At 32.6% G+C, this 19,733-nt stretch overlaps 2 protein-coding genes across 2 annotated transcripts in view; one reads left to right on the top strand and one right to left on the bottom strand.

Annotated features, from left to right (window-relative positions):
* Positions 1–6,138: 6,138 nt before the first annotated feature.
* LOC123695626 (venom allergen 5.02-like) lies at positions 6,139–11,517 on the bottom strand. The gene is made up of 6 exons (XM_045641536.1): positions 11,399–11,517; positions 10,973–11,088; positions 7,750–7,831; positions 7,191–7,369; positions 6,545–6,642; positions 6,139–6,463 (listed from the first exon to the last, which is right to left on the bottom strand). The coding sequence occupies exons 1-6, from the start codon at positions 11,463–11,465 to the stop codon at positions 6,358–6,360; spliced, it is 648 nt and encodes a 215-aa protein (XP_045497492.1). The 5' UTR covers positions 11,466–11,517; the 3' UTR covers positions 6,139–6,357.
* A 6,488-nt stretch (positions 11,518–18,005) lies between these two features.
* LOC123695443 (17-beta-hydroxysteroid dehydrogenase 13-like) overlaps positions 18,006–19,733 on the top strand; it is a 42,064-nt gene continuing 40,336 nt past the window's right edge. Inside the window, exon 1 of the mRNA XM_045641298.1 lies at positions 18,006–18,137. The gene's annotated coding sequence lies outside the window, so the exon portion shown is untranslated. The remainder of the gene's footprint in view (positions 18,138–19,733) is intronic.

The raw sequence follows: 19,733 nt of genomic DNA, 5'->3' as shown, positions 1-19,733 counted from the left end.
TACCGATACTCCTGATGAAACTGGAGAGAGCTGGTGTCAGAGGTTTACCACTACAACTATTAAAAAGTTACCTCACAGACAGGAAGCAAGTTGTCAAGATTGGAAACACTATTAGTTCTGAATGTACCATTATCTTTGGAGTGCCCCAGGGTAGTGTACTAGGCCCAACACTATTTTTAGTGTATATTAACGATCTCATCTCTGTCTAATGGTCACGTGGTCAGTTTCGCTGATGATACGGCTCTAGTTTTTTGTGGCAGTAATTGGATGAAGGCTAAGCAATCAGCTGAAGCTGGCTTATGTAAAGTTATGACATGGCTAAATGTAAACGTCCTAACATTAAACTTGGATAAAACCAAATTTATGACTTTTTCTTTATATAAGTCTACACAACCAAAGGACCTCACCATTACGGCACATACGTGTAACTCCCACGATAATAAAGCATGTAACTGCAGACAATTAATACGCACTGCCACCATTAAATATCTGGGTGTACACTTGGATAATCAGCTCAACTGGAAGCACCATATCCAACTACTGTCGTCTCGTATTAGAAAACTCATGGTTATATTTAAAAAGCTTCGCTCAATTGCTGACCATGATGTTTTGAAAAAAGTGTACTATGCAATATGTCAATCAGTGCTTTCTTACTGCATTCAATCGTGGGGTGGGACGACTAAAACACAAATGCTGAAAGTCGAAAGGGCACAAAGAGCAGTATTAAAAGTAATGTTGAGCAAACCTATATACTATCCCACTACAACACTTTATAATGAGTGCAAAGTTCTCTCCATTAGGAAGCTTTTCATACTAAACTGTCTTGTTGCTACTCATACGCAAGCGAACTGGAATGATCTGAAGACTGTAAAAAGGCGTAGGGACAGAGTTTTTAACTTACCGTTTGTACACACCGCAGCTGCAAAACGTTTTCACGGTTACTTGGGTCCTTTTCTCTACAACAAAATCAATAAAGTTTTAAACACTCGTAATTTAACATTACCTGATCTGAAGAATAAACTAACAAACTTGTTACTTACCTTAACTTACGCAGAGACTGAGGATCTTATGAAAGCTTAAAGCCTTACATTTTAGAATTACCGCATATCAAATTTATATACACATATTCGTACATACGCACCCTGACACACACACACACACACACACACACACACACACACACACACACACACACACACACACACACACAACACACACACACCGCCACGCTCACAATCTCATACTCATACATACATTGCATGCCCTGATATTTTATTTAATACGTACCTTGTTTCTAATTCCGGCCTTTGTTTCTTTATGTTTTTTGTAATTTGTAATTTATAATATTTATTAATGTAGTTATTCATTTTTTGTGTAGTACTATACCGGCTATGTCTTATGTGGAAGGCGTCGGTCGCCTCTAGCACAGGTTTATACCTAGTTGAGGCGATCGTCGAGTTCAAGTTGTATTGTGTTATGTATTACTTAGTACTAAATAAACGATTTTACTTTTACTTTTAAACTTTTATTGTACTCTCCTAACATTTGTAAGTCTATGTTCTATTCATTATCGGATGGTCGACGCGACACCCCCTTCCCCCTCTCGTTCACTTCTTGTTTACGTAATTTTTGGGAGGCATAGAGTTTATAATATTCAAACGGAAAATTAAATGAACATTAGTTTTTGTATGAAAATAAAATCTAACAAATTATCAAAAGTCGTAGAACAAATGTTGTTGCTTATAATGTTAGCTATCTTGTCCTGCGAGGTTGCCGGTGTTTTACAAGTAACCCTGTATACTAATATTATAAAGCTGAAGAGTTTGTTTGTTTGTTTGAACGCGCTAATCTCGGGAACTACTGGTCCGATTTGAAAAATTCTTTCGGTGTTAGATAGTCTATTTATCGAGGAAGGTTAGGCTATATATCATCACGTTACGACCAGCAGGAGTGGAGCCTCGGGGGTGAAACCGCGCGGAGTTTAAAGTAATCACGGATTGACATTGAATATTGATAATTATGTTTGATAAACATCATCACTACATAGTATAAAACAAAGTCGCTTTCTCTGTCCCTGTGTCCCTTTCTATGCGATTTTTTTAATAGATAGAGTGATTCAAGAGGAAGGTTTATTAAGTTTTAGCCAAAGCGGGCGAAGCAGCGGATGGTAAGCTAGTCTAGGATAAAGATAAATCGACTTATACCTACAGCATATTATAATCATTGAAATGGTAAATTAATTAGTCATAACAAAGAAATATATTTTATCGGTCAAAAGATAAGATGATATTACGTTTATTTTTATTTTGTTTTCTTTATTCATTTATCCTTTCAAGGATGTAGATATGATTTACTGCATTATTGACATAATAATATGTTCCATGCGTTTTATGCGCTGCATTTATATGATTTCAAATACTTAGTTGGTCTATAAATTAGGCATAATTAGTAAAAGTGAAGTCCCGTTTCCCCTAGTGGGGTAAGGGGCATGCAATTCTGTCATCTGCTTCACTAATTGATTTTCTTTAAGAACAAGTAGATACCTTCTGTGTCCTGCCAGACTGAGACATTTTTTTTTCTTTGTCTCAAGGAAGTGGTAGGCATAATTTGAAGCATACTAGATGTAGATACACATTATGCCTAAAAATTCAGATATTTCTATTTTTTTTAAGCTATTGCATAGCTTCTATCGCTGGCCTTGAGCGCGGGGACCGAATCGAGAAATTCCGTAACAAAAAACCTCACGCTCCCCACTCCGACGGGCGGAGGTGTGGCTTGAAGGCATAGCATGCAATAGCTTTACCGCGGCAGTCCCCGAATGCCACACGTTGGTTTTTTTTTATATTTTACTTTAATCCATGCCTAGATATATTGTTCGCATCTGAGAGTGGAGAGCCGTTGACTGCCTTCTCGCAACTTACGCTTTTCATCCACCCTTCGAGGTTTTAAAGCTCTCGCAAAAATTCATATTATTATAATATTATCGTCTCTAATATTTTAATAGGTCCAAGGAAATTAGCTGTTTTTATGACGCCTAGCATTAATATTTTGTATGATACGATTATGCGCATATTTTACTTATTATTTGATAAATGAATTAAATATCTTTTAAGTCTCATTTTGCGACGTAAGTATATTTTTATTTATTTAGTGTTTCAAATTTATTAGATCGGTATATTATGTAAACAATAAAAATGCTTTAAAATAAAATAAAACGAAATGAAATTAGTTTTTTATTAAGTAGGTAGTTAGTTAGTTAAGTACTGGATAAAAAAATATCTCTTATTTATAACTAGCTTTCTTTCAAAATCCGTTGCGTAGTTTTAAAGATTTAAGCACACATAGGGACAGAGAAAGCGACTTTGTTTTATACTATGAAGGTAACTGCAACTGCTAGGTATATATTATAAACATAAATAAATAGGTAGTGGCAGTTACTTAACAGTTTGAGGTAATGGAATATTTGGCGAAATAAAGAGAGTGCACTATATAGAAATCACGCTTGTTGTTGAAAGTAAACTTTGCTGTGATCCGCTTTTTGAGTATTGGCCTCATGTGTTGTACGTTTATTTTAAAGCTTATCTCACTTTAATAGATTATTATTTATTATTATTAATATTTATAATTTTAATGAGGACTTTTTTTGGGATTCTCAATTTATTTTTGCCAACTATTCCTACGGCTTCGCATGGGTTCACCCGTGATATACCTGGGTAAAACGGTAATACGAAGCTTACTTATGGTAAAAATAAATGAATTATTGTGGAGCACTTTTTAAGATAAATCGTAAATGAACAAACAAGAAATCTTTCTCCTTAATTAATTTATTAAAATATTAAAATTGACCAAATATAACGCAGCGTTGTATAAGCAATATCAATACCAAAACAGATTCAACCTTGGACTAGAAAGCAACTTTGCGAGTGAAGGTCAACGACATGGTATTTTGGCACACTATTTTTATTGTAAAATTGCTAATGTTTCACACAAGTTCTGGTTATAGTAATATGATAATAATTGTAAGAGTCAGAATTTTCAGTGAATCGGGTCATACGCAGGAAGTGATAAATGACGATCCCTAAGGAAAGGTACCTACTAATGCAATGAAAAACAATAATTTTCAGGTATATAATTTTTAAGACAGACACAGACATTGTTATGACACAAGAAACAGAAATAAAATTGAAATTCCATTTTTCCGGCTAACTAAAGTTAAAAATTCATTTATGGGTCAAGGTATATAATAAATAAATAAATAAATATTATAGGACATTATTACGCTTTTACAACAGAATTCCTCATAATATTAAACTTATATAAAAAATGTACTAATTCAGAGAGCCTATTACAGTATTAAGGAATATATGGACGATAAAAACCCATGGAGGGTTGTCGCGTAAAAACCACAGGACAGTTCTTTGGCATAAATTGTAAAACTGACATGATTAAAAAGAGCAACTATGGAGTTTCTTGCCGATTCTTCTCCGTAGATACTGCTTTCCGAATCGGTGGTAAATGTTAAAATATGTAATGATGTTTCAAAAGTGCTTCTAAAAGAAGTCTAATTGAATAAATAAATGTTTGAGTTTGAGTTTAAGGAAATTCAGTTTTGGAATCTTATATTATCTCAAAAGACAACTAGAAGCGTAAATAGCCATTTTTTTATTTTGCAAAAGTATAGCCTATCCCATCATCTCTCATTTCTTTTAATACTAATTATTCTTGAGTTGTTATTAACTACATCGAAATAATCATAGGTTTAACTAAAACAAAACTGTCAATCTACAGGCTCCTTATGTTTATTATTTATAGCTGTAAGTCCTAACCAACACTTCTTGTTCTCATTACACGAAGAAATTTACAAAATACCGGACTTTTAATGTTTCATGCAATATTTTGTTAGCAAATTGTGGTATTTGTAAGGCCATTAACCTTAGCATTACTTTACAGTACGTGAGTACAAGTGACTAATAAGATCATTTGCTTTGTGGTGTAGATGTCGTGGTCATATCGTAGATTTGATCATTTCATGATATGAGTGGCCATTTCACGAAATGGTCGCATATCGTGAAATGGCCAATTTAGTTTGGCCACATCATGATGTGGTTTGGGCAGATCAATGATAAGAAATCGTTTCACGATATGGCCAATTAACGCACGGTTTTTTCATGAAATGACCAAAATTATTTGATCATATCGTAAAATAGTTACATTAATCGTTGGTAGAGGCGCTGCAAGCTCTGTGTTTATGTGATAAGATGGCGGCCGCTGGCGAAAATTAAATTATTAAAAACTTCATAATTCATTCAATATTAAACAATAACAATATTATGAAGAAAGTCATAGCAAAGAATTTACGACGAAGAGGTACGAGTTCTATGGAAAATGTGGATATCTTATATGTATTTAAGAAAAAATGCGACTTAAATAAAATAATTTAAGAACTACTTCTATATTATTATAATTGTTTGTTTTTTAAAAAGTGATCCGCTTCTGGCACTCGCCGGCCGCTGCCGCGGCACGGTCGCTTTGCACGCTCGGCTCGTGCGTTGTTTATCAAAGTGTAACCTAACCTAACCTAATTGTTTTCTATTGCAAAAACGATTCGCTTCTGGCATTCGCCGGCCGCTGCCGCAGCACTAACTTAAATGACATTAAACAAGTTTTTAGAATATAGTTATTCTGAAATTTTTTAATATTTTATGGACTCTTTATATTTTATACGATCTGGCCAAATGTGGATGACCAAATCGTGAAACGTTGACGATTTAACGATCTGATCAAACTATGTTGGCCATTTCACGATATGCGACCATTTCGTGAAATGGCCACTCATATCATGAAATGATCAAATCTACGATATGACCACGACATAGATACCAGATGAAATTGTACAAAGCTATTGTGTAGTAATTGACGGTTATGTTGCAAATAGCTTACATATGGAAAGTCTTGGAAAGTAGGATTATTATTAGAGTTTGAGTGTGAGTAGAGTAAGGCAAATAAACTTTAATTTAATTAAGTTTTGCTTTAGCGGCCTTTATCGGGTACATTTTTCCGAGATTGTAATCAGTATTTCTCAGTGTTTCTTTCTATTGCGTGATAGTGTAACAATTAGACAAGAAATAAAACATTCAATATCTTATTCCTATTATTTTTATTTCAGTAGGTATTCATATCTATATCTGATACAATATACATTCCTATTTCAATACCATCTTATTCTTATCATTCAATACCTGTGTAAATATTTTTATGTAGAAATGTACTGTATCGATCTCTTAAGTTTTTGTTTACAGCAAAACACACATTTCCACAAATTAGGCATTAATTACATTAATTCTATAAAATTACGACTCAATAGCATTTATCACCAGAAGGCAGTTTGCAATCATCTATAGAACAAGTAAGATGTCCGCTCGGTGTTCCAGACGGATAGGGTTTTTCTCCTAAGTAGTTCCCACTGAAATTGAAAAAGATATATAATAAGCATGGGTAAAAATTTTTCGTATGGTTTTTGTTTATACAGACTATAATGTCTTACCTTGGCCCATAATTGCAAACGAAATAATAGTATATCCAGCCATCTTTCTGTTCAGAAGATAAGCCGCAGCCAATGTACACAGAATCAGACCAGACCATCTGAAATAATTATAAAAATAAATAATAGAAAATTAACTTACTTATCTTTGTTTTAAGTATGATCGATTAGATATTAGACCAATAATTATTATTAGTATAGTGAGAGCACGAGCTCGAGCGTAGGTTCCGATTGTAGAGAAAAAAATATTGTATAGGACATAGGTACGGTCGTTGGTTTTAATGTAAAACGTCTACATCAGGAAGTCGCTTTTGTTGTATAAAATTCAAGGAAAAGCAAAGTAATAGACAATCTGGTTGCAGTTATCAATTTTATTTTGTTTAAATAAATCTAAAAACGAATGTAGAGCTAGCACTTAAAAGAGTTTGACGAAGGATTAAAAGTTTTCATGCAATTTTCATTACTTTTTAAAGTTTGTTAAATTCATCTTGATATGCAAATTAACTGTTAAACTTTATAAAATTTAACATAAAATAAAAATATATATATGTATAATATGTATGAGACTACATGCAATTTGGATCAAAATGGTGAAAACTCATTCGTGAAGAAAATGGTATCTATTTTTCTAATATTATTAACATAATACCTGTGTATAATGTCCAACCATTTTCTTAGATTGCATCTGTTCAGAAGTTAATGGTCCGTATGTATAGTCCTTATGTTCATTGAACCACGAATTCAAAGCATTTTCCGGGTTAAACTTGAGATTTTTATCCGTTGAACCTTGCCAATATATGTTCTCACCTGTTGTGAATCTATTCGAACCTAGACAATGAGAAATAAATATTTTAATACTGCACACAATAAGGTACAATATAGTAGGTATAAAGTCAAATAAAGAGCGTGTGTGCCGAGCACACGTGTCAGGAGTGAAGCATATTTGGCATGATTTAAAGATATCAAAATCGTCGCCTTACTCCATGACGTGACGGCGTTACCATGACCTTGAAATTTTACTCTCAACGCGCCTAAAGAATTTTCACTTCAAAAGTCGATGTCAAAAGTATTTATCAAAAGCGAAGCAAAGCGTGACAAAGCGTTCTTGTTTGTGTTGTATAAATATAGAAAATGTACAATACACGGTCATGTCTATAATATATTTTACAAGTCATTATAATTAAAAAATATTTTTAACAGGATATTACCAATAGTTCTGTCAGGATTATGTTCAAATTTGTTTCTCGAAGCCCATTTTGAAGCTTTTGCAGCTAATTCCTCATCCCATATCTAAATAAATAAATAAAAATGTTAATTATTAAAAACACAGCAACCACAAACAAAATATACAATGTACATATACAGGATGTAATCGTTGTGTGCACAGGCGATTTTTCCGTAAGTATTACAGATAACAAAAAACTTTAAACTGATATCGAAAGTACTTAACTTAATGAGTAAAACGGCCGTAATAAATTTTTAAAAATAAATCGGATATATTTTATACACACATTAAGTTCATAAAAATTATATAGATTTTAATTAGTAGTTAGCTACCTACACAATATTGAAACATGTTAAAATTCAACTTATTTTAAATACAAGGAAATGCATAAAAAAACAAACTTAACACGTAATTTATTGATGAATAGATAAGACTGTAATGTTATTATTATGTAAATATTCTGCAAAACGCAATACCTCGCCAATACCAAAATAACGAAAAATGTAATATTAACAACGAAGAAAATAACCAAATACATAATCTGAAAACACAATATAATATTAATTATTATATGTAGGTATAAACAATATGAATAATTATCTATAACTATTGACTTATTTCGAATTGGATAAATTATATTATTAAATAGCTAATTAATTCTAAAAACATACCTGTCACAATTAAATATTAATATAATTTAATATTAATAATAAATAGCTAATTGGTTAACATATTATGACCAAACTAGTTTAACGCCCGCGGCTTCGCCCGCTTTGTCTAAAACCTAATAAATTATATACTAAAACCTTCCTCATGAATCACTCTATCTATTAAAAAAAACCGCATCAAAATCCGTTGCGTAGTTTTAAAGATTTAAGCATACAAAGGGACGTAAGGACATAGGGACAGAAAAAGCGACTTTGTTTTATACTATGTAGTGATAATAAGTAGGTAACTTTAAATAAATATTTTAAGAGCTGCTTTGAAAACAGTAACGTTTTCCTTTGCCCAAATTAATTTCTTTACTTGCATTTATTTGACAGGTTATAAACATTTATAAAAGAAATAGTCGATAAAAGTTTAATCGTAGGTACCTATATGTTGTCGTATGTTCAAATTTTCAATTCTTTCATAAACAATATCACAAAATTCTCCATAGATTTTGAGATATTTGATGCAATACCTCATCCCTAGACTTTGTTGATATATGTGTATAATAATATGTTAGTATGTTTGTCATTTCTTTACTAATGAACAAGCACAGTATACAACCTTCACTTAAGATTTAAATCCCTTTTTATTTTTCATTGTCAAAGGCATTTAGATATACCTAATTGTTTTTTTATCTAATGCGGGTAAAAGTAATGGACTGTATTGTTTTAATTTATCCTTCTGTCTGTGCAATGCCTAATATTTAATGATCATGAACAAGAATATTACCTATGTATTATAAATAGGGCTCGGAAACCGGTTTAAATTCTTAACCGGTTTCGGTCATTGACCCCAAACCGAAATTGATTTAGGTTAAAGGTTGCACTTTACCGGTTTTTACCGGTTTATGCGAAATACCGGTTTTTCATTAATATTGGTTTTGGTGGTGAAAATTAACCGGTTAAAACCAAGTTACATAAGGATCCTCGGCCCCCGCTACCCTCGCTCGACGGGCCTGGACGTTGCGAAGTCATTTAGTTACAAAATTCTTAATCGCACTCAAGTTCGCAATTTTAGTTTATATTTTAAACTAGCTTCCGCCCGCGACTCCGTCCGCGCGGATGTCGGTCTTCGCGTGGATGGTTTATTTCTCGATTTTGAGTAGGTACCTCTGACAATAAAATCTTATAAATATCTATTGGACCCAATTCCCAAATACGGCTAGGCCTATAATAATACGCAACGTGTGTTCGCGGTTCTACGGAACAACGTCTATGGATAAAACTGAAAAATTAAGATTAATTTTTTTCTACGTATTTTTCCAGGATAAAAAGTATCCTATTTTACGCCCAGGATAATAAGGTATAATTATACCAAGTTTCATCGAAATCGAACCGCTAGTTTTCACGTGATGCCTTCACATACAGACAGACAAACAGACAAAAATTTTTTTAATCACATATTTGGGTTTGGTATTGATCCAGTAACACCCCCTGCTATTTATTTTTTCAATATTTTCAATGTACAGAATTGACCCTTCTACAGATTTATTATATGTATAGATTTGAATTTAATAACTAGATTTCCGCCCGCGGCTTCGCCCGCGTTTGCAAAGGAAAACCCGCATAGTTCCCGTTCCCGTGGGATTTCCGGGATAAAAACTATCCTATGTGTTAATCCAAGTTACCCTCTATATGTGTGCTAAACATCCATACATCTATACTTACAAACTATATTTTAGAATAGAATATATTAGATACTAGCTTCCGCCCGCGACTCCGTCCGCGCGGAAAAATTAAGATTTATTTTTTTCTACGTATTTTTCCGGGATAAAAAGTATCCTATTTTATGCCCAGGATAATAAGGTATAATTATACCAAGTTTCATCGAAATCGAACCGTTAGTTTTCACGTGATGCCTGAACATACAGACAGACAAAATTTTTTTTAATCACATATTTGGGTTTGGTATCGATCCAGTAACACCCCCTGGTATTTATTTTTTCAATATTTTCAATGTACAGAATTGACCCTTCTACAGATTTATTATATGTATAGATATTAGATTCACTATATCTTGTGGCAAGCGTTAAAAAATGAGGCAAAAATAATAAAGGAATTAACCGGTTAATTTGGGTGTCAAAACCGTTTGTGCAGAAGTAACCGGTAACCTTAATCATTTGGGTTACTTATAAACAGTTCACTTGTTTAACCGGTAAATGAAGGAACGATATATTTACCGGTATATAATCTAAATTAACCGCTCTTTTCAAACCGGTTCCGAGCCCTGAATTTATAATAAAGTTTCCGTTTGAGAAATTGTTTATTTTAATTGATGGTTTCATCAAAAAAAATGAACGCACTCCGCAATCCTGCGGTGGGATCTTAGACCATGAGCAGAACTGAAAGTGCATAGGTGACAGGTAGGTACTCACGTTTGATATCGTTAACGATTATTTAAAAAAAATTGCAGTACTGAAAATAGAGAAGTTGATACTCACAAATTTAAAATATAATATAACAATAAAATATTGTATTTATTATGGTATTTCATACCATATATTTCATCTCTGACGCCGCCGGTTGTTTGTGGACCCTGCCCTCAGCCAACTGTAATCTCCTTTGATTGTGCCCGTTTACGATTGTTCTAATTTTTCTACATGGTAATGATGCTAGAAATAAAATCTTTTTTTTACACACACATTAAGTTAGTATTCTATAAACTCTAATATAAAACTTTAATTGTAATTATTGATCTATGATTTATCGTATATTTTTTAAACAATACTTTTCGTGTTTAAAAATTGAATATCAATACAAAGCCTTCGTAGTAAAATCAACTGCACATAACAAAAAATAAAATAAAATAACACTAATTTATATTTTATTTTAAGTCTCGAATAAACGATCAGATAAAAACCATAAAACATAAAACACCGAATAAATAAGGTAATTACGCTTTAAAATAATGAATTCTCTTACATGCCGGTTGAACATAAGCAATGCAGCTAAAAAATAACAACGATATGAAAACAACACGAGAGTCCATTGTTTCAAACGTTCAGTTAAACCACCGTTTGGTTCCTGGCTCCGTTATATAGTGAAACTGAGTAGCCATCTTCGTTATACTTGTGCATTTAACTGAGGTTACAGAAGCTTATTTAAATAATATCGGACCGATAGTTTTATCGTTGATTGTCTTAGAGCCTTCTAGATTTAAAGCCTCTACGGCGGAAAACATGGAGGGTTGTCGCGTTAGAACCACAGGACAGTTCTTTATGGCCTACTTATTATGATAATATATGTTACATATTTTGCCAAATTAAATTGATATGATTTCAAAAAAGCAACTATGGAGTATCTTGCCGATTCTCCATAGAAACTGCTTTTCGAATCGGTGGTAAAAGTTAAAAATATATTATGACGATTCAAAAGTGCTTTTAGAAGTCTTATTGAACATACACGTTTCAGTTCTGTTAAAATATATAAATTTTCTATACGTCGAAAAAATATAGAAATCAATTACCATATTTTTAATTAGGTACATAATTATATTATGTAAAAGGATGCTCTGAGTAAAAATACTTATCTAGATCAACAAATGACAATACAATCAATAATAATTATGCGGATCGGCTCACTTTTTAACCGACTTCAAAAAAAAGGAGGAGGTTATCAATTCGGCCGGTATATTTTTTTTTTTTTTTTTTTTAATGTATGTACACCGATTACTCCGAGGTTTCTGAACCGATTTACGTGATTCTTTTTTTGTTCGATGGTGTCGAATTGGTCCCATAAAAATTTTATTCGGCTAGGCCCAGTAGTTTTTATTTTATGAGCATTTTTGTCTGTACTCGATGACTTAATTGGAATGTAGCAAGTAACTTTGATTCACTTCCCGGTAACCGATTGAGCTGAAATTTTGTATAAGTGTGTAAATTGGATAGCGATGAAACATTATCATGACATAGAGCTGATTTGATGATGGAATCGGAAGGTGGCCATAGGAACTCAGTAATATATTGACTCAACTTTATCGAGTTTGGGCTCGTTTGATTCGTGTTGAAAATTACACTAAAAAGTATTAAATAAAATTAACTGCGTTAAAAACAACCGACTTCAAAAACGGAAAAGTAAAAAATAAAAAAGATTTGATATTATTAATTACTACATATTATTTAGATGTGCTATTTATTAAATAGGTTTGAAGTCGGTGCCAAACACTAAGCTAGTATTAAGCCCGTGCACCGACATCAAACCTATTTAATAAATAGCACATCTAAATAATATGTAGTAATTAATAATATCAAATCTTTTTTATTTTTTACTTTTCCGTTTTTGAAGTCGGTTGTTTTTAACGCAGTTAATTTTATCCAATAACGTTCACAATTTTTATATTCCACATATTATAATTATTAATAATCAGATTCCTCTATTTATAGTGCTATTAAAATACAAAACCTTATTACACATATTATTTGTTGTATGTAGATAATATCGTACCTACACTATTTGAAACAGCGCGAAAGCTCATTGTTAACATTGCTCAGATAATAATAACGTAAATATTTACTACATTATGGTTAAAATTGTGTACCTATTATGAATATTAAAGGCAAGTCAGCTGTTTCTTTATTTTTCTCTTTTCCTTTTCCTATACTAATTTGTTACGAACATGGCAATGTTATTATTATTGTCTGCCAGATATTTTTGCAAATTTGCTGATCATATGCAGAATTCTTGTTTAAACAACAAAAAAAGTTGCTTCTATTTATCTTATCTATGTGGATTTTAGCGTTTGCAAATATTATGTATCACTTCTAAGTGATAAGGCCGCCTAATAAACTATACTGTTTTTACCCGACTACGGCAAAGCAAAAGGAGGGTTATGATTTTGACAGGCTATGCATGTATGTATGAATGTATGTATGTATGTATGTTCATCTGTTCCCTCGTAACTTCTAAACTACTTATCAGAATTCGACAAATCACATATCATTAGAAGCGTCTTAATTGTCCGCTGGTTATAGGCTATATGGGGTTTCACAAAATCTAATGTGGCGCCCTTTAGCGGACAAAACATACAGAGTAAAAAATTAAAGTTCAGATAAATATCCCGTGATTGGTATAATTTGAAAGCGCTTTACTTGTACATTTTGAATATGTATATATTACTAGCATATTTGCTTGTGACTTTACCTGTATTCTTGGGCTGATTGCATATAATTCACATCTTTTCGTTCAATTTAACTTTTGTTAATATTATGCGCCACAAATACACTTTAACACCAAAATAGTACAAATAATAAAAAGTGAAAAAACTAAAACCCAACTACGACAATAACCGGCGCTGAAAAAGTATAAAACAAGATTTCAGAATACTGAATTGAACAAAGTTGATTAATTTTATTTTCAGTTAAATATAATTAAGTATGTTAATCATGTCATATTTTCAAAGCATTCTATCCAACGATGTCACTTTATCAAATCGATCTGTTAAAACAAGATTGAAAAAAACCTTTTTAAATCTGCAATGTAAACGTCTTAAAATTAAACAGCCGATTTTCGACAAGGGTACCACCAAATATACAAATCCAAGGGAATACCCGCCATACATACGTTGTTTATTTACTTAATATCATAACAAATACGATGATAGACAAGTATAACTAACTAATGAGCGTAAGAAATCAATTTTATGCCGTGAACGTGCGCAAAGTGACAAAACAAGCATTTCGTAAGAGCAACCGTATTATTAAATCGTTTTGTGGAATAGATAAAGCATTACTATGGTTATCATTAGCCGACTAGTGTTCGTTGAGATGACTGGCTGTTTGTTTTATTTGGTAGAATTTTGAACTTTATGTGCAAGGCATAAGATCGGTTTTGGTACGGTAGTGAGGTGTTGATCCTACTGAGGCAAAGAAACACATATTTTTATGGAAATCTCACTTTTTGTACTTATTTCCTATACGAACGAAGATGAGGTATTATGTCCAACTGAAACAGTTTTTTGAAGTTATACTTCTTATTTTTACGATGCGCGCGCACACCGACACCTAAATTTAACAGCAAGAAGTTAGTTCTAGGTGGCATGAATATTGATAACTATGTTCAAGTTGTATATTCTTGTATTTTTTTTCCAAACGCCAAAGAAGTATCTATTATTAAAACTGTAACAGTGTGCAGTTATTCAATGCAAACTGAATAACTGCACACCTGTAGCGTAATAAATCATTAAAAAATATGTACTACATTTTATTGCAATAATAACGGTAAATCAAACTAATGCACAGATGGTTTTTTTATTGTTAACTAGGTTTCCGCCCGCGGCTTCGCCCGCACAGTCATAGAAAAACCCGCATAGTTCCCGTACCAGTGGGATTTCCGGGATTGCGTCATTTTCCTAGGATAAAAAGTAGCCTATGTCCTTTCTCGGGTATCAAAATATCTCCATACCAAATTTCATGAAAATTTGTTCAGTAGATTAGGCGTGATTGAGTAACAGACAGACAGACAGAGTCAGAGTTACTTTCGCATTTATAGTATTAGTATGGATTCTATTGACAGAAAGCGCATCTTTAAAATTATTTGTAACTAGCTTCCGCCCGCGACTCCGTTCGCGCGGAAAAATTAAGAAAAATTAAGATTTATTTTTTTTTCGTATTTTTCCGGGATAAAAAGTATCCTATTTTATGCCCAAAATAATAAGGTATAATTATACCAAGTTTCATCGAAATCGAACCGTTAGTTTTCACGTGATCTCTGAACATACATACAGACAGACAGACAGACAGACAAAAAATTTTTTAATCACATATTTGGACTCGGTATCCATCCAGTAGCACCCCCTGCTATTTATTTTTTCAATATTTTCAATGTACAGAATAGACCCTTCTACAGATTTATTATACTTATGTATAGATAATGTTTAAGTTATCTTTCTCTAGTTTTAACTAGCCGAAGACGAATTTAGTTGGGAGAAGGTAATTTTATTATACAAAACTAGCGGTCCGCACCGGCTTCGCCCGTGGTATCTAATGATAAGGGTCTCTAATTTTTGTGAAAATGCAATATAACCTCTGTTGCTCAGTGAAGATGCATCTTTATAATGGTGGAAGAATTTTTTTAAATCGGTCCAGTAGTTTATGCGTGAAAACTGAAAACCATACATACATATATAATTACAAACCTTTCCTCTTTCGTAAACTATTAGTATAGTTTACGAAAGTGACCCACAGTTAGACTTCCAAAAGATTATTTTTACAATGTATATACCTAACTTAAACTTATACAAGCTTAAATTTCACCCACATCATCTCGATACTTGGCGTTCTTCCAGCGTGCGTTTTAGGAGGAACTTCCTACCGCGCACTACTCCTCTGTGGAACGACCTTCCAAATTCGGCATTTCCCAAGGACTATAATTTAGAATACTTTATGAAGAGAGCGTACTCCTCCCTCAAAGGCCGGCAACGCAACCACAATACTCCAGAGTCTGTGGTTGTTCATGGGCGGCGCCAATCATCGCTTTCTGTACGGTGACGAGCAAGCTCGTTTGCCGAATTATACATAAAAAAAAAACTAGGTAGGTAATAATATCTACTTAAAAGCATTTCATTAATAATAGGTAATCTTTGAAGTTATCTAATAAAATAAAATTATGTAAATCGTTTTGTCACATTATTTATAGGATGTCTCAATTCATCACCGATGAAAGTACGTAGGTACTCTTACTGGCCGTTTTTGGTGAATAATAATTGAATAAATACCTATTTCTAACTATTTACTAGAATATACTTACAAGACTTATGCCCGATTTCACCAATAACCCCTAAACAGTCTCCTAAGTAAGGGTTCCTTAGTTTAAGGGACCCTTCAAATCACTACCGAACCCAAGACCGAACCTAACGATTTAGGTGACACTTATCTGTCGGTGAAAGCAAATTTTACGTTAGTTATCCCCTAAATTGACTTAGGTGACACTTAAATTTTACGGGTTGTTGGTGAAAACGGGCATAAATGTATTTCTGAAGGCATTTGTAAATTTGTAAGCAACTAGCTCCGGTTCTAAGATAGTAAAATTTATTTACGTTTTTCAATTTTATCAGATTAAATCTTGTCATAATATCATTAGGCAGGTACTATACGTAATGTTAACATAGTTCATATTGTATGTTAATATCTATACTAGGTATAAAAATGAATCGCAAAATGTGTTGGTAAGCGCATAACTCGAGAACGGCTGAAGTCTGAACCGATTTCGTTAATTCTTTTTTTATAATATTCCTTGAAGTACGAGGATGGTTCTTATGGAGAGAAAACGTAAACATGTACCACGGGCGAAGCCGGGGCGGACCGCTAGTATACAATAAAAATAATAAAATTTTTACATTTAACTGTCTACTAAAATGAAGTAGTTCTAATAAAATGTTCTCACGCTACACTCAGCGCCATCTAGTATTTAACTATAGAAAGAACTTTATACAGGTGTAGGTAATCGTTAAGTGTGCACAGGCGGTTATTCCATAACTATTGCAAATATCAAAAAACTTTAAACTGACATCGAAAGCCTAATAAGTAAGAGTAAAATACATATTAAAATTAAAACGGGAAATATCTAAAAAAATTACATCAACCGATGCACCCTTTACGATTACATCCTGATTCCTGGATAAGTAATTGAAATATTTATTTTAAACAACAATAATAAATACAATACAATATTTCTTAGGAATGAATGCATTATAATATGTCGCAGTCGACTGGTTGAATCTGCTATTTGATAGAATGGCTAGCGCGTTAATTGAATGACTGTGGCGGGCGATAATGACCACTTATCACTGACTAGTTGCTCTCCACGGTTTCACCCGCGTGGCTCCTCTCCTGTAGGTCTTAGCGTGATGATAAATAGCCTCGATGAAGGGGCTATCTAACACTGAAATAATTTTTCAATTCGGACCAGTAGTTCCTGAGATTAGCGCGTTGAAACAAACAAACAAACTCTTCAGCTTTATAATATTATAGTATAGATTATTTAAAGTCACTAACATTCAATAAAATTATTAATACATTATTTATTATACCTTTTACTTTTACTATAGTACTAGATTTCCGCCCGCGGCTTCGCCCGCGTTTGCAAAGGAAAACCCGCATAGTTCCCGTTCCCGTGGGATTTCCGGGATAAAAACTATCCTATGTGTTAATCCAAGTTACCCTCTATATGTGTGCTAAATTTCATTGTAATCGGTTCAGTAGTTTTTACGTGAAAGAGTAACAAACATCCATACATCCATACAAACTTTCGCCTTTATAATATAATATTAGATTAGATTATAACTATTATCTGTGCTATTTAGGTATTACCTTATCTAAAAATCTGTTCTAATTAGGTCGTCAAATAAAGAAAAGGTGCGTGCCTAAATAATTATCATCAAATTTACAGAAATCTAATCTAAACAAAAAGCATTCCACACAAATGTAATGCACAAATCATGCAGATTTGAACAGATAAATTTGGACCCTGATGCGATAAACTTGCCGCTTGTCACTGATTTCAATGATTCGATTCGCGAGTGGGTCATTCAGTTATCCAGCGCGTTTACTCCGCAGTAGACGCGCATGATAATCGCGCCAAAATTTTCCCGCGCTTATCTGACGCAACTTTTTTTTCTGTCATAGTTTTTCTGTCAACGAACACAAAAGAGGATTTATTCTGGAAGGTAATTACTTTATGATGAGTTGAATTATTATTATAATATAATTTTCATACTCATGCTTTTTGATAGTCATAAATTGGCTATAATTCCGACATTATTTCCCAAAGGTGAGGACTACTGCCTTTTGTTGTTACAATTGACATTGAATGTATTTAATATCTAGTTACTATAGCAAAAGGGAAATTGCAAGACTTTGGTAATGTAGGTACCTACCTTTATTTAATTATTATTGACATGAAAAATAAGAAGTAAAATACAAAAGTTCATAAGTACAATACGAACCTTGTTAATTTCCCAGCCAATGAGTATTTTATTTAACTCAAACTTGAATCTACAAGTAAAATATTTGCCAATATAGGAAAATTAAGTTTGATTTTACTTTAGTTTTTTATTTGAATTAAAATAAAATCTGTTAGATTAATCTTAAGCCGGGACCAAAGACTTCTTTTTACACGCTTTATATTAGCTTCACCTGTATGTTTGTAAGCGACTTCTTTGGGCGCGATTTTGACCCACTTTAAACGGCCAGATTTCGTTCAAACTTTGTAGATTTATTGAGGACCGATGACAATACACTAATTTGATAAAATTTTCTATTTTTTAGTTCTATAAAAAGCGTGTTTTTTAGTTTTTTAAACTATTATTATTTTATCTGTGGTTATTTTAAGAAGAACTGAACTTTTACCTGATAATAAAGCAGCTTAAAAGAAATTTGAATAAGTGATATATTATACCTATGTATTATATTAAGTTAAAATAAATATCTATTATGGTTTTTAAAACTAAAAACACATGCTTTAATAAGATATTTCATTCAATTATTTTATTGTAACTGATTCTTGATGAGTGTATAAAGTTTGTCAAAATTGAGCTAAAGAAGTCGATTACACACAAAAAAAAAGGTAAATAATATAAGCGTGTTAAAGAAATATGTTTTACGGATATAGGTAGGTAAGTAGGTGGTGAATGAGGAACTTCCAAGTGCGATATTTTAAGTAAAACACGTTGATAGCCTTGACAATGCTCATTTAAATTTAACGGACTCGAACGTGAAATGCATGCCTAATTAAAAATATTTCGCATGATTTTAATGGCTTGTTGCATTGTAAATAAATAAATAAATCGTTTATTTGCATGTAAACATGGTATACATATAGGTGTTAAGATACCTACATTATCAGCATGTTTAGCCGTCATTCAACGGCATGGAAATTAGTGAAAATTACTTATATAAATTATTGATTAGATATAGGTACATTGTAGTAAAATAAAACAACACAAACCGTAGGTAATTAATAAGATGCGGCTGAACCGAACACTTGGGTTTTGGTTGGTAGGAATCCGACATAACCCACGGCCGGCCCTTCCCCGGAGGCCGTGGTACTGGTTCATGGTCATAAGATTTCCCCACGTAAAAAAGGTACATATACCTATAATATTTAGAATAAAATACTCATAATTGATTTGTATAATAAAACAATAAATAAGTTACCTATACGTTATTCATTATAATGGATAAGTAAAAATAGTTTTAAAATATCTATACATATAATAAAATCGTAGGAAAGTCAAAACTGTACATTGAATATTTTTTTAAAA

The sequence above is a fragment of the Colias croceus genome, chromosome 1, assembly GCF_905220415.1.
Source record: "Colias croceus chromosome 1, ilColCroc2.1".
Classification (NCBI taxonomy): Eukaryota; Metazoa; Arthropoda; class Insecta; order Lepidoptera; family Pieridae; genus Colias; species Colias croceus.
Note: the sequence above shows the minus strand (reverse complement) of the source record. Positions and strands in the feature narration are given on the sequence as shown.

Excerpts from the sequence above, each read along its gene's own strand:
- LOC123695626 (XM_045641536.1), bottom strand. The coding sequence starts at position 11,465 with ATGGACTCTCGTGTTGTTTTCATATCGTTGTTATTTTTTAGCTGCATT. Across the intron at positions 11,089-11,398 it reads TGCTTATGTTCAACCGGCAT|CATCATTACCATGTAGAAAA; the intron begins GTAAGAGAATTC and ends TTTTATTTCTAG. Across the intron at positions 6,643-7,190 it reads TGGTTGGACATTATACACAG|ATGGTCTGGTCTGATTCTGT; the intron begins GTATTATGTTAA and ends TAATTATTTCAG.